At 49.7% G+C, this 15,912-nt stretch overlaps 1 protein-coding gene across 1 annotated transcript; it reads right to left on the bottom strand.

The window, feature by feature from the left end:
- Positions 1-1,468: 1,468 nt before the first annotated feature.
- On the bottom strand, positions 1,469-14,960 carry PA2G4 (proliferation-associated 2G4). Its single transcript, XM_039514004.1, has 12 exons — positions 14,832-14,960; positions 13,497-13,602; positions 13,198-13,267; positions 11,801-11,893; positions 10,160-10,223; positions 7,835-7,913; positions 6,640-6,718; positions 6,230-6,363; positions 5,440-5,534; positions 4,848-4,975; positions 4,156-4,209; positions 1,469-3,320 (listed from the first exon to the last, which is right to left on the bottom strand). Exons 1-12 carry the CDS (start codon positions 14,884-14,886, stop codon positions 3,255-3,257), a joined length of 1,023 nt encoding a protein of 340 aa, XP_039369938.1. The 5' UTR covers positions 14,887-14,960; the 3' UTR covers positions 1,469-3,254.
- Positions 14,961-15,912: the final 952 nt, after the last annotated feature.

Here is a 15,912-nt window from a genome sequence, read left to right as displayed (position 1 = left end):
GGACTCCGACAAGCTGGGTGTAGCCAAAATGGACCAAGTGAGTTGATGTCCAGGGAGATTATAGTGAAAAATAAACCACTGAATGCAAGTGTTGTTTTGTCAGTGTAGAAACTTTCTGAGCCCGTCCTACAGGACTGCCCCAAGACGCCATTTGGAGCAGCCTTCCTCTGACTTTCTAGGTACCTGCCATAAAGCCGGTGGGCGAGAACACACAACAGGTCAACGCTGGACCTCACCTTTTTAGATTTTAAGTATCAACACCTAGTGTAGCTGTGACAGCCGGACAGTCAACAAGCTCCTGCCAATTCACCGCTTTGCCTGGCAAAAAGCACCGTTGACTTTGTTACATCTCAGAGCATTTAAACAAAGCAAAACCTGACTACACCATTCTCCCCTCCCCCCCAGCCCTCAAACACCGCAGCTCACAGGACAGCATCGAAAACAGCGTGATGTCCTCCCATTTGTGAATCTCCAAGCCCTTTACAAACCGCCCAGCAACCCATGGAGATGCGGCATTAGACCTATTTTAGGAGTGGGGAAACAGACTTGCCTGACCCATGTCAGAGTGAGGGAGAGCCAGGAATATACCCCACAAACTCGTCAAACTCAGGCTGGCCAATCTACTACACGAGACATGGCAACATCGGCTCCCTGAGGGCCACACGGCAGTAAGGTGACAGTAGCGGAGGTAAGAACCTGCAGCTGTGTCAAGGCATTTGTGCCACAACTCACCCCCACTGATCGTGGAGCTGCTGCCAGCTGGGGCTTGGAACAGACTTACAAGGCAGCTGAAGAGCCGAGTGACCCTATTCAGACTGACCTCCGGGATATGCCCAAAAATCCCCAGCATAGGGCCGCTTGCTTTCTCCACCCCCATTTCTGGGGATGCTTTAGCCTCACACCATGAATGGGAGCAAGGCACTGAGCACTTGCTGCACCAGAATTTAAAGGACAACTGAGTAACTGTTCAGGCACTAGGATTAGACCCCACCAGAGGGTCGGTTTCTCATGCTTAAACATCCCACGCTCTGAATACGCCCTCAGGGATTCCTTTGCCTCTTGCCTGTGGCACAGCCAGGCTGGCGCACCCTCACCAGAAGCTATGGTGCTAAAATGACCTGATGACTTTAGCGCTGGAATTTGAAATGCCCCAATTCCCTGGGACCAACCCCAGCAGGTTAACTAGGCCCTTCGCCCTTCCAAAGGAGGGAAAGGGAGTTTCAACACCCAAACCACTCTGGTAGGGTTTGGATTTGAAGGGCCAAGGATCCCTGCCTTTGGCAGAGCGTGCTGTGCTCTGTCCAGCCGCCTCCAGCCCAGAGGTGGCTGCATTTCAAAGATGCACCCCAGGATGCCTTAAAACCTTGTAGGGTGAAATGGATTGCAGAAATAATACAGCCCACAGTCCTTCCCGCCCGCTGCAGCACCACAGACCCCAAAACAGCAGACTCATTCTTCTGTCCAAACAGCAGTGTCACTAGTCAATTTTATTTGGAAAAAAAATCAGTTACAGAATATTTCTTGGGAATTCTGTTTCAAACTTTTCACAACCAGAATGGTTTTTCTTGTCTCAAGAGGTACATCTTTTTCCAATGTTATTTAAAAGTAAAAATAGAAAATTAAATAAACCTCCAGCAAGTCGTAGTGGTTTACAAATCAGAATGGTGAATGAGAAAGATTAGCCCTGCCCTTCCGTTACCGAAGGCAATAGACAGTGTATTGCTTAGAAATGCTAAAATGTTCCTCTTCAGGAACAAGGCAGCTTTAGTTTCCCTTACGCTCATGGTTAACCTTTGGGAGCACCTAAGCTAAGCCAACCTGCGACAGGCGTGTGATGGCAGCTACCCTGCATCCCTTCAGAATACAGCCCACATATCTCTATGACTACCCAACCCCCTACAAGAGCTGAACACAGGTTAGAAATGGGAGCAGACAGTTCGTAGACAGATGGAAAAAAAATCTCATTTATTTCCTTTTATTGATGTAAACTTTGGTAGCATTTGCAAGGTTCTTTTTTTCTCATTTAAATTTTCAAACTCAAATACTGCCAAGGAAGCACTTGACCTGCAGAAAAGCACAGGTGCGCTCGTCAGAAAGGGTATCGTTAACAGGCAGGCGGCCTCCCAAGCCAGCTGCAGTAAGTGCTTTAGACAGAGACCTGGCTGGATAACAAATCCCCCACTCAGAGCCGTACAATTCAGCCGGACAGCTTTAAAAAAAAGACGGACTATAGAAAAGAGATTCCCAGGGGTGAAGTCTAGCCCAGGTCTGCTCACTTCTGCAGCGTTTCCCAAATTCTTTTATGGCACAGAAGGGCGTGTGGGGAGGAGAGGGGCATTCTTCTGAACAAGCCGACTGGATGCGACATAAGCAGCGGCAGCTGTTTTGGTGTGTTGGGGGGGAGAATGCTGAACCGCCCTGTGATGCTGGGAAGGTAAAAACGCTGGCGGGGTGCTGACGCCAGAGGCCTCTTGCCCTTAGGAGGGGTTTTGCAAGGGGTTAGTGGGAAGAATGGCTCGAAGCGAGTGCTTCCTTCCTTACGTTAGGACAGTCTCAATTAAAAACAAGCTTATCACACCTGTGTATTAAAACCAGCTTAGACACAAACCAACACAAGCCAGAACTCACCAGGCTGAATGGTCTACGGTCAGGGGGGGAGGAATAAAATTCAGTACGACTGTCCCAATTTGAAATATACAGGCTAAAAAGGGGGAAATTCCACACCAAGGTAACAGTTTTAAGTGGCAGAGAAACGTCCTTGCAGGCAGGGGGAGCGCTGGGGAGCATCCCTGCTCCCGGCTCCCTAAGCACATGGCGCTTCTCAGGCTTCAATCGGCTGGTTGTCAGATGTGACCAAAGATCCCACCCCCACCAAGAGGGGTCAGAAATTCCTGAAAGGGAGGAGGAGGAAAGAAGAGCTGTCTACACTCCCTCGCTCGGGACGGGACGGGTAGGCACTCACCTCTGGACCAAGCACGAGTAGTATCAAAGGTTAGAAAGAGTGGGGAATAGACTAGTTTTTACTCCTGGTTTTATTATTTTGGTTGGTTGGTTGGTTGGTTTGAAGCAATCTGAAGTTGCTGAGCGAATCCTCCCTCAGAGCAGAGTCAATCGGAGCTGCTGTTGTCAGTGGGAAGTCCAGGCTGTCTGTCACTGAGGGTGTAAAGAGACAGACAGCACTAGATTTTTGTTTCTCATTTTTTGGGGGGAGCGTGCGAGAGACTCGGGTGCTACATGAGGGGAGCTGGAGCCGTTCAGTCGCCGGCTTCGTTCTCTTCTGCTGTTTCCCCCGTGGTGGCGTTCTCGGCGTTCTTAGATGCCTGCAGAAACGAACCCAAACCAGGATAAGTGACTCTGCTTCAGAGGGGAGAATCGCTAACTAATTCTGGAGAGAACCCGGAGACACGCAGACCCACAGCACCCTGGAGTCGCCCACCCTGCAATACTCCGTTGTGTCAGGGCCACCCTTCCCTTTCAAAGGCCAGCCTCCCCACCCCCCCAACGCAGTTCAGCTCCTGTCGGGAGCACTGGGCATCTCCTCCCTTCCCAGGATCTCTGATGTTGGTGCAAGAAGAGTTCTCTCCTGCCACCCAGGAAAGTCTCGTGAAGCTCCCCACCTTATCAGCAATACCAGCCGGTCAAATCTCAGCTGAGCTAGTTCCTTTCCCTGCTGACATCTCCCAGGGTGCAGCTCGGCCTGGGTACCTGGCTACAAACCACTGTGCCTCAATGACTCAAGATCAAGGCTAACCAGTTTACAAGCAGGAAAACAGCCTCTCTACCTGCCACTGCTGCAAACTCACTCTGGGATCTGAGAGGCATGCTGGGTGCTTTCTGGCCGGCCCGTGGTAAAGATTCTGCTGACCAGATTCTGCTTTCAGTTACACCTGTGCAACTGCACTCCAGACAAGGGGCGGTAGTCACCCCCCGCCAGTGAGCAAACAGAATTTGGGATGGAGCAAATAATCCCACTGACAACACGTGAGCCGGAACAGAATCCCTCTCCCTCTTCCGCAGCTGTAAGAGCTCTGCTAGGCTAAGAGGAGTCAAAATCTCTTTTTGCTAATGTCTGAGTGGAGAGTTTGGGGTCTCCCAAGAGGCAGTTAACCCGTGCGTGTGTGAGATCCAGCCATTATGAAGTGACAACTAAATTACCTTCTTCTTCTTCTTCTTCTGGGTCTTCCGGCTGGCAGAGCTTTGTAGCAGTGCCTAGGAAGAGGAAGAGAAGGTAAGCAGCCGGGACACAGATGTTTTCTTTGCTCTGACTGCGAGTAAAGGGAAATGCCAATGTAGCAAAACAAGCCTTTGCCAGCTATAAGGGAACAGCAGCACGTCCTGGGCAATGACACTCGCCATGCGCAGCCCCTCTGAATCCCCATGGCCCTGCAGGAAAGGACGACACATCCGTGACCAAGCAGGTGCCATTTGTGGCCGAGGCAGGAGACTTGGGGGGAGCCTGCTGGAGATCATGTTCCTGACACACCCACCGAGAAACCGGACTGCAACTCCTCTTTGCTCTGAATGCTGCTGCCACCTTCCCACGTGTGCAGAGCAGCGCATCAGAACCACGCCCCAGACAGCTCTGCTTTCTCCTCAAACCTGCACTGTCTCTGCCGGAGCTTGGCCTCTCCGGGCCTCACAGCCCTGCCTTACAGGGGGTTCTACACATCCAAACAGCTGAGCGAGAATAACGACCAACCCACCACTCCGAGGGGACTGACCAAGCTGCAGTCTCCTACCGATCCACGTGCCTCACGCACTCCCTAAGGCGGTGAGCTAGGTCTTGTTTCTGTGACTCAGGCGTTTCTATGCACTCCAGGGAAGCAAACGTGTTTCCTCGGACTGACCTTCAGTTCTGCATCCTGAACCTCAAGGTGGGATTTGTAGCGCTCCGGCTCGAAGGGGCCGCAGGTTATCCTCATGGGGCCGTTGGGCATTAGAAGCACTGTGAATTTGAACTGGGCGACGAACTCGCCTGTAAAGCAGGAATCCCGGTTAAGGCCACCACGCCGGGGGAACAGCGCACAACCCAAAGCCCACCTCGCTTTCCTGCCGTCGCATCCGCCTGGGACAACCAGGAAACTGCATCTGCAGCGTTTCAACGGTGGCCCTCCCCGCTCAGGGCAGGATCGTTCCAGAAGCAGGTCCTCCTGGCTAATCTTTAAGTGAACCAAACTGATGGCGCGTCCATCACCAGCCCGAGGAGATTATCCCCCATGGACCAGCAGATCTCACCACCGGGATTGTTCTTACACAAGACCTGGCAACCAAGGGGCTAAGAGCTACTTAGCGAAGAAATCTCCTGGTTCCTTGGGAGCAGGTGTCGGCCCAGCACCACCCTCCAGGGACATGGCTACAGCGGGAACCTGTCTGAGCAGAGCCCCGGGGGGGGGACCACCCCTGTGCTCTCCTGCAAGCCCCCCGTCCCTCCGGACTCACCTTCCTTCTCATAGAGGACATTGAAAGGCTGGAGCAGCTCGTGTTTGGCGCATTCCACCACCCCCATCCTAGCCTTCTTCTCATCCTCAAACGCCCTGCGAGAAAGGGAGAGAGCCACGGACCTGAGCTTCTGCCTCTCGCTGCTCTAAGGATCACACAACCGACGACCGTTTTCAGCAGAGGAGGGGGAAGCCCTGCGAGCCAAGTTACAGACCCAACCCTGCTGCCTAACTTCCCACTGCGGGGTTGGCTGGAGACGTTACTCAGCCATTCCCCGACGAGAGGCCAGCCTGGCTGCGGTGTGTGGCTGGCAGCAGGTGCGCAGATGAAAGCTCAGGAAGGTAACGGAGCAAAGTGAACGCAAGGCGTTAGTTTAGAATCCCAGAAAAAGCTCACCGCTCTGAGGCACAAATGGAGCATTAACCTGGGAGCTAATTTCCTTTTGCTGAAGTGCACATCAGTCAAAAAAGGGGGCTTGGAACTACCCCTGTGTCCTGACACAGCTTTGACTCCACTCTGTGAATACGACAGAACTGGTCCCCTTGTATTTCAGCAGCAACCCCCCGCAAAGGCGCAGGAGGGTCTCAAATCCTCACAGGGGTCTTAATCCCCTGGCCAGGGTGAAACATCAAAGTCTATCACATCCCCTCCCTGCGGCTTGTCCAGCCGCAGCAAACCCCCATAACAGCACCCTCTGGGACAGAACAGCTGTCAACAACCAGGTGAGGGCTCTTGCAAGGCCCCTATTCTGGGCAGATGGGGAGGCCGTGAAAGGAAGGAGAGAGAATACCTGAGAGTAAATGGCATAGTGTCAAAGCGCCTCTCCACCTCGCTGAAAAAGGCACGAGAGGTTTTCATTTTCAAGCCATACTGCTTGGAGGGGTCCCTTTTGTAAATGGTAGTTCTCTGGCCAGCATCCTTTGCCTAAGAGAACACAAACAAGAGTCAAACACAACCCACAGACGCTAGCACTGAGTGCATGCTGGGACTTCGGTACCGCCACAGGGCTTTACACACACACACAAATACTCCCAGCCCTCCCCGAGAGGGCTGCATTTTACACACAGGGAAATGGAGACCCACGGAGGTGAAGTGACTGCATACAGAGATGGAGCCTGGCTCCCCATGCCACGCTCAGACCAAGGGACCATTCTGAAGTCCCCATGGGCATAAAGTAACAGCAAGCTGAAGGACACTCACCTTCCCTTCCCCGGTGCTGACAAGCACGTCAATGGCGTAAACTTCATGGACCTCAAACTCGGCTTTTTCATGGTCCTTCCTAGGTGGGAGAGGTTTGGCGAGTGAGCAAAGTGAGACATCTCTACAAGGGAAAAAATCCCCCTTTGCCCTAGTAATACTGCAGTACAGAGCTGGGGGGTGGGGGCACAGAGCACCACAAATGCACGTGTGGCGCTTTGCACAGCAATTAGGGAAGCTTAATCAAACCAACACACAGGAGACAGAGGCAAGGCACCACGGAAGTGCTCTGCAGCGGTTCTAGAGATCTGCTAGACAACCGTCATTCAGGAAATTCTTCGCTGCCCCAGCCACCAGCGCCAGCTTCCATCATTAAGATGGAAGGGACTTCGAGAAACAAGTTTATTTTTAATCACTTATGCTGTTTACTCTGCCTAGAACACAGACGGGTCATTTTCACTTCCAGTAACGTCTTGCATTAGCTCAATGCTAGAGAGGCCGGACTGCAGCTTACAGATCAATTTTAACTGAAGATATTTTAAACAAATGTCATGGAAACTTTTCTAGTAACATTTATTCTCTGTTATTTGTATGGTAGCACTTGGGTGCCCCAGGCATGGACCAGGGCCCATTGTGCCAGGCACTGTACGAACCCCAAACACAAAGATGGCCTTTCCAATGCACGTAGTAGATTTTAAAAACCCCAAAATCCTCAATGTTGGGTCTAAACAACCAGAACCTCTCCCTGAAGGCAAGGGAGGAGCTGGTGGAAGCGAAGGGAAGGAAATGGGTCCAAGATGTGACTGAAAATGGCAGCCCATGAGAACTAATTTGATTGGGTTCAATCTAGTTCACACCATTCAAGCAATCCACTGTCACAGCTAGGAATAGCTGGCGAGTTTGCTGGCCGTTGCAGAGACCAAGGACTGACTTCGTGTTGGGGACACTTTCTAGAACGACCAGCTGACTGCACAGGTGCCAGCGAAAGGTTTAGGGGGTGTAAACCTTCAGTCAATGCAGAGCATCACAAATTACCTTAATGTAAGAAAAAATGGAAGACTCTGGGCTAACCAACACCCACCCAGCCAGGCACCACAGGCCAGGACTAGAAAAGAGAGGGGATTCTCACTGCAGGTCTGGTCTCACACCCCCTCGCAATGCTGCTGATAGAAGTGACAATCCCGCAGAGGAGACTTACTTTTGCTGGTCTGTAGGGTTTTGGATGATGGTTTTCTCTCCATCAATCACGTGCTGTTTCAGCTGGTGTGACAGCATCCCTGCCAAGTTAGGAGAATCCATTAGCACCTCAGAGCTGCAAACCAGCTACCGAGTGACTTGCATTATTAACGCTCCAAGAAGGTGCCCTTAAGCTTTCTGCTATAGGGAGAACAGCAAAGCTAAAATTTGAGACCGTTTGCCTTTCTACCACCACCTCATCTCAAACAGCTTCATTCACGGAGTTACACAACTATTCTGTGACAAAGCAAAGGTCCCCACTTTAAAGGGGTAATTGCATGTCCTAGGTCCAAGGCACAGCCACAGATGGAAGTTGTACAAAGGAATCAAACTCCCAGCACAACAGTCTAACCACTGGACCACACCGGCTCAGCGGTAACTCCAGGAGGACATGGTCTAAGCCCCCCCTAAAATCATGCAGCATGTGTTTTAAACAAGCCGACATTCTTCTTTTCAGTCTCTGTAGCCTGGGACATCAGCTATCAGGAGAATCAGCAGTTGCATGGGGATTACCGGCATCCAATGTCTCTGAAAGACGCATTCTTGAGCGTCTCCAGGGACGCGTGGAGGCAGAAATGTTTTTGCCAGTGTTTAGATTACTTATGTCCCTCCTGCACGGTCTAGCTAATGGGGCATTCAGCAAATATTTTTGGGCTTAACTCAGTCCCCCTGTCTGCTTTGCAGTACATGTTACAATTCAGATTTACCAAGGAAAACCAAAAGGCCATTCCTAGTCTGCTTCCCACGTCACCAGCCACAGCAAGGGAACTAACAGGTCTCCATTTTGGAAGGACTGCGGCCGGTGGTGGCAGAGATCACCGCTGAGGCAGAAAACGGCTCCATTTGTTTTCATAAACCAGGTCCTTATGCTGCTGTTGCCAGTGACTGGATAATTAAGGCACCCGACTGTTTCCAAAACAGTGGCTGCTTAAACTCCCTTGACAGCGTGAGCAGCCTCCTCCTCACTGCAGCCGAGGTGATGTTTTTCTCCCTGAGCGCGGAGCAAAGCATTGGCGAGAGCTACCCAACATCCCACGTACCAAACAGCCCAGTCTTGGAACTGCAGCTCTCTGCAGCGAGCGGGAGAACAAGCCTGCTACAGTATGTCCTGGGATTCCACTGATTAGTGGCGACATGATTTGTCGCTGAAGTAACTGACAGCTACATCACTACGTGAGCAAACCAACAGGATAACAGAACCTGTCCAAACATGTGTTTATCATTCTGACAGATCATTTCCATGTTTATATTTAAGCGTTTACTTTCCATGTTTATCCATTTAAATGTTCACAGCTACAGGAGTTTATTGGGAGGTCAAACAATTATTTAATGATGGTAAAAAAAAACCCCAAAGCTTATTAACCACTAACACACAAATCTGTCAACATCACATGTCCAAACACACAAAGTAACTGTCCTTAAATCAAACTCTAAGTCAGAGGTCCCCAAAGTGTGGGACATGGGGGGGGCAGGAGCACTACCCAGCCCCTCCCCACTCCTGCTCCGGTCACACCCCCAGCCATGTCCCCAGCCCCACACCAGCCACAGCCCCACTCCAGACCGCCCCCAGCTACGGCCCACTTACCCTTGTCCACGACCCTTCCATGTGTGTGTGTGCACGTGCGCGGACAGGGGTAAGGGAAGTAGGACCCTCAAAAGTTTGGGGACCACCCCTCTAAGTTGTCACGCACCCCTTTCCTTCCTTACTTTGCCAATCTGTACATTTCAGTTACCCACCAATGAACATTTTTTTGGTTGGTTTGTCAGCATATAGTGAAACTAACCCTTCCAAAGCTAAACCTAACTGAGAACTGTGAGCTCAGCTCCCAGGCACCTTTTCAAACATTATGGTCTGATTTGTCTAAGATGCTTCCAAAGGCAACTTCCCACTCGCCGGTTCAGAACGGTATTACTGAGAAAACGCCAACTAGTTAACGACTGACGGGAGCCACTCACACTTACTGCCTTACAGCATCGTTCAGCAAAGGATCCCCAAGCAATTTATAAACATTCCCTCACCTACACAGTTAAACGTCGGCATTGTACCAACAGGCAAACTGGAGACACGAAGGTTAAATGATTTCCGCCAGGTCTCACAGGGAGCCTGCAGCAGGCTTGGGGGAGAGTGCACCAGAGTCCTAATCTGTGATAGACAAGGAGCCATGCTCATAACAATTAAATGCTTCCCAAGGTTTTGAATCGAGTAGGCCAGGGCTTCCTGGATAGGATTAGTGCACCTCTACTTCTCCTCTGGCTGTCACTTGCTCTGAGCTGAGCAAGGCCTTACCTTCAATAGGTGTGCAGTTAAATGAGTGTGCTATTTTGTTCCAGGCGTCTGTCACTTGTGTGTTCTGCGGGAGTAAGAAGACAGGAGAACAAGTCAAGATTTTAAAATTCAAGCCACAGACACACCAGAGATTTCATCTGTATTCTGCAATGAAACCAGTGCATTCTCTAACTGAGCGGCTCCTGCAACATCCCCTAACATTTAGGGAGCTGAAACAATCGCAGGTTGTGTGTTATTTCATACCCACAAAAATGACAAGGTAACAGCAAAAATACAAATCCAGAAGGAAAAAAAGGTGTGTTTTGTGCTATGGCAGTGGTCCAATGTCCCCACAGCGCTAGGCACTGTACACACACATTGTAGGGGACAGATCCTAATCTGCAATGCGGATACTACTAGGAGAACCCAAGCATGGAAGAAAGGACTGGAGCATTATCCCCATTTACAAACAAGGAGCTAAAACCCAGCAAGATTCATTCACTTGCCACAGGTCACCTAGTTAGTCAATATGGAAGGGGGCTGGTAACACGGACAAAAGGAGGATGTCAGCAGTGTCTGAGAAGTGTGAACCCCAAGGACAGAAGTGTGCTTTAGAGCCCCAGCGGAGAGGGTTACAGGGAATGGCATGAAATCAAGAAAGAGAAATTTAAGCCAATTAGGAAACATTCTCGAAGAGCGAGCTCTATTAGAATGTGACAGGCTCCCAAGGAAATTGGTGCAAGCCCCATCAAACTTATATTTAAATGATAAGCCCTCTGAGGCAGGGACTTTTTTATTCCATTTGTACAGCTCCAGGCACAACGGGATCCCAGGCTACATTTACTGCTTCGGTAATACAAATAAATAATAATAAATAAGCGAAGGACGACTGTGCACTGAGGAGAATGGATGGGTTAGAGCTGACCTAGGACCTTTGCCATCTCTAACTTCTAGGATTTTATTGCTTCTCATTTTGACTGGAAGTTTCTCGTTGGAGAAACACTGACTTTCTCCGGAGCTTAAGGCACAGCGATACATGCCAATTGACCTCGGTCACTGGGCCACCACCGTGATGGAAATTCCACTGTGAAAGAGACTAGCAGAAGCTAGTCTATTCCTTGGGTTTCATACTTGGCTGGAGAGTGAAACCTGTGCACATCCGAAGTATCTGCAAAACCCAAGATGCAGGTCACAGACACAAGCCAGCAAGTGTGACAGGTTCACTCCCTCTGGCGCTCTTGCTCACCACGCCTCAAACTGAGGAGCAAGCCACCAACCCAGTGAAACAAGCTTCATCTGCTCCTTCCTGGAGGGCATCTGGCCATGCAGTCTGCTGCCAGTGACTCGTAACCCTTACAATGGCTCAGAGTGCTCAGCTGTCTTCAGGGAGTAGCACCAAGCCCATGTAACAATGGCTTCTTCCCAAGTAGTGCTCAAAGGCTGCTGGCCAGTTAACCCTGCATACAGCATTAAAGCCGCAGCAACTCTCCGCATAGCTCCTGCTCTCCCCAGAATGCGGCTCAGCTGGCTGCAGTTTCCTCACAGCTGATCCACCCCTTTCAGAGAAGTTCACAGCTTTCTACTTCTACACGTACGGGGCTACAGGGCAAGGGTAGGGTCTGACTCTCTAGATACACCTGGGAAGCACCAAACCATTCTCACCTGGTTTCCGGGTTTTACCAGGCGCAGGGCAGCTTCCGCACAGAGGTGAGCCGCCTTGACGACATCAGCTTTACGACCCGTCACCGGGGTTTCCTGGAAAAAGTTGCCTGTTTTTGAAACATGTCTTTTCTCCGCTCTCTAGGATGAATTCTGTGCTAGTGGGAGCTCCAATCCTGACCCCACCCGTAACACGGCAGGACGCCCTTCCCTCCCTCCCACTTTGCTAACCAATCTCAGGCTAAGCATAGAAGGGACCCTGAGGAGAGGGGAGTTCAAACTCCCCAACCTATTCAGTCATCTCCGCTCTGTCAGAGGGGCCAGCTACTGCCAGCTGCAGCTGAAATAAATTTAAGAACTGAAATGTAAATGGCAGAGCTACAGGCAGGAGCGCTGTGTAACGTGTCTGACCCCCCCAGAACTACACAGGACAAAGCCCTGGAGATCGTCCTTTAGCAGCCAGGAGCCTGGACAAGATGAGATCTAAGGGCTCTTTTCCAGCTCCGCTTTCTAGCATCTAGCCCTAGTATCAAGTCAACATGTTCATGAGAGAACCGCTGCCCCCAGGAGCTTGTCTATGATTCACTAACATCCTCCTCCAAGGGCTACAGGTAAAAACGTGAGTTTAAACTTTGCCTACATGAAAAGTTTATTCAAATTTTACACATTTTTTTTCCCTAGGTGGCATTCCCTGAATGCTATTTGCGTACGTGACTTCCCAACGCCATGACAAATGGTCTGTGCCATCAACCACCCACGGCCTGCAAGCACCTCCATCACTACACACCAGGCCTGAACATGTCACACTGCCCCTGAGTAAATACAGCCACTTACAAGCCAGCGTGCTGCAAGTTCAGGCAGGAGAAGTGTGTAGTGGGGACTGGGTCCTGAGGCCATCTATCTTGCTGTACAAACCACCTGAGCTTAGAGCTGCAAAGGTGAACACAGCAGCCTCCTGTGGTGGCAGAAGGACCATGATTCTCGACCTTAGCCAGCAGGCTGCAGCAAGTCCAGTTTGCTCAGTCTGCTCCATGCACCCAGGACACTGTCCTCTCAGGCTTTCACCACAGATCAGCCGGTAAGTGCAGTTCGTCTGCCACAGCTCAGCTAACATTTGATTTGTTTCACATGTGTTGTGTTTGAGCTACTTTAACGTTCAAACAGTTCAGCATCCCGACTTTTCTAAGGTGAATAATGATTAATTGTTTTTAAACACTGTTTCTGTTAATGTTCTCCAAACTCATCGATGCACAGACTTCTGCTCTGCTGCCAACGTCAGGTGCTCTCTGCAACCAGGGGCACTCAAGCGTGGGCTTTTATATCCTGCTTTTGCGGAACCTCGCCTGATGTGAAAGTAGCGTGGGAGAGCTCTCCGCTCAGGCCATTGGCAAGAAACCTACCTTCGCTGCATCGACGATAAAACTGTGCGCTACATTCGCTATGAAGCCATCCACATGGACTCCCAGGTCACTAACACAAAGAGGAAAAAGTGGCTTAGTTGCAGGCAGGGCCTCGTGGCTCAAGGAACTTCTTTAAGACCTCTAAAGCCATTAGCAGAACAGGGTATGTTTCAAACGCATCACTTGCCTGGCCAATACTTCCTGGGGTTAGCCAGTTGGTAAACACACTTACCAGATCAAGCAGCAGTAAACAGCAGAAGCCAACATTTAACTCACAATAGCATAGCTCAGACACTTACATCTTGACCAAATCTCCGTCTTTGAGGATATAATCCTGGTCACTCTTCAAGGGGGAGAAGTGACAGACACAGTTATTGACAGATATACTCGTCGGGAAGGCAATACCTATGAACAAAAGGAATAATGGTGAGATCGCACCTGTGCGAGACCCGTGTGCACTTTGGAGATACGGACCCTGCCACCATGTACTACAAGATACCATGTAGGCAGCACCCCATGTTCCATCACACAGAGCAGCCAACAAACAATCTGCACTTGGGTCCAAACGCACACGTGATTCAAAGCCTCAACCTGCCGCTCATACATGCAGGATACAACCAGGAGTCTAGTTTGTTAGTCTCTTCTGATGCACCAGAGAATAAAATACAGAGCTGCACTACCTCATGCTGCGACCTCGGCAGCTCACTCAAGCTAAGCCGGGCCTGTCCGTGCCCAAAGAGAGTGCTCTTCTCAAGAACAGAACTCCACTTGTTTGGCGCGCGTGAGACTTAAGCAAAGCTAAAAGAGTCACTAATTCTTATGACATACAAGTAAGGAGACAGAAAATCAATTGAGACCACAAGGCAATATGGTCTGAGGGTCGGAGCACATGAAAGGAAGTCATGAATTTCAAAATTCTTATCTCAGCTCTGCCTATGACTAGCTGTCTCCTATTCGGGGAAAATCAAAGCCTCAAGGGTGTTTGTCTCCTCAGCTGAGCACCTGCGAGCGGCGGAGGACTGCTGAATGGTGTACAGTGCTTTTAAAACCAAAGCACTAAAGTACCAACATAGATCAGTTGGGGTTTGACGCTGACTTTTTAAGCATTGTTCTGTGCTCTGGGCACAGCCCTTTGGCCAAAAAACAGAACAAACGTTTGCTGCGTCTCCCAGCGTCAGACCAACTCCAGCCCAGACAGACAAATGTGGAAGAACTGCGTTTAAAGCAATCAGCTTTCTCTCAAGAGACCTCAAATATCCAGGGCCAGGAACCATGACGCTCACCATGGCTCTTTATCTAGCCATGGAAATCTTGTGAAAATTACAGACCAGCAAGTACGGTAGACAAGGCATTTGTCTCCAAAACAAATCTAGTTTGTCTGAATGGGCGTGGCTAATCCAAGCGTGAAACTCAAACTACCCAGTGCTGTGTGGTAGCTGCTGTAGACTGTTCCTTGGCAGAAAATTTGGGGTGAATTTTTTTGGGTGAGAGTGAGAAGCATGAAGCCTGGAATTCAGCTTTCAGACACAATCTTCATTACGCATTTCAGTAGTTTCACTGTATGGTGTGATGGAAACAAAGAGAAAAGGAAAGAGCCCTGCATTGAAAAGGGAACCCTTGAAACTGTACTTTACCTTTTTTCATTTCTTTCTCCTTCTTGAAGATTTTGCCAGTCTCTTCCATGATCATGGCATCCCCTTTCTCACACAGGCTGAGAACAGACCCTCCAGATTTAGCTGCTTCAACCACTGCACGCAGGACCCCTGGGTTCAAACACACAGTGTTGAATTTGAAATGGATGCGTTAACTAAAAACAGCCAACAACTTTAAAAAAACCCAGACCCTTCATAGATGACAGTGCTGCAGGAAGGATTAAAATTGGTGACAACTTTTCACTGCGAGTGAGTACACCAAACATGCACAACTTTGATTTTTTTATTATAATTTTTTACAACTGACATCTATGGACTGACTCAGGAAGTCCAGCAAGCACTACTTGCTCTGATTGCAAGAACGTGTGTGCACATCGCTGTGCTAGTTCACATGAAGTGTTGAACTGCAGATGCCCTTGAAATGTCAAACACCTGTCCACTCCCACCTACACACACAGCAAGGTCTGTTTAATAAAGGAGTCAAGTGGAAGCAACACTGTTCTCCCACATTCCTTCCCTTCAGAAGTCAGGGCTATAGAAGAGGTTCAAAAATGACCCAGGAGACTGTGTGTGTGTCACACATCAAAAGGAACAAGGGCTGCTATTGTGGGTTTCAAGGACTATTATATATCGTTTCTCATTGGGACAGGTTACTTGGCATCAGAGTTGGCAACAGCACAGAACAAGTGCAGCTTAGCTACCTACATTAGTCTTACACTTTGCAGCCACCTTCCTGCAATTGCACATAGAAGCATTTCAGAACTAACCCTTTGCTTCCTTTCATTCTTCCTAGCATGGCTACTTCATAGACAGTGTGCCGCACCGGAGATCACAAAACGTTATAGTCCCTAGTCACAAACCATTGCATGGATTTGGTGATGGAGGTATTATAGTTTTGCTTTTCGAGCGCTTCAAAGGGCTTTATCGGGATGCTGAGATCCCATCACAGAATACGTTTCTCTCTATTTTATAAATGGCTAGAAAAGATTTGCTGAGGTACTCCAGCGTCACACCTGTGAACAAATCTTGATTGCCTTACTCACAAGAGCAGCCCCAGGGAAGT

This window comes from Mauremys reevesii, linkage group 25 (assembly GCF_016161935.1).
Source record: "Mauremys reevesii isolate NIE-2019 linkage group 25, ASM1616193v1, whole genome shotgun sequence".
NCBI lineage: Eukaryota > Metazoa > Chordata > Testudines > Geoemydidae > Mauremys > Mauremys reevesii.
This window is presented reverse-complemented; position numbering and strand designations above follow the sequence as displayed.

Excerpts from the sequence above, each read along its gene's own strand:
- PA2G4 (XM_039514004.1), bottom strand. The coding sequence starts at position 14,886 with ATGATCATGGAAGAGACTGGCAAAATCTTCAAGAAGGAGAAAGAAATG. Across the intron at positions 10,224-11,800 it reads TGGTAAAACCCGGAAACCAG|AACACACAAGTGACAGACGC; the intron begins GTGAGAATGGTT and ends TTACTCCCGCAG. Across the intron at positions 6,364-6,639 it reads TCAGCACCGGGGAAGGGAAG|GCAAAGGATGCTGGCCAGAG; the intron begins GTGAGTGTCCTT and ends GTGTTCTCTTAG.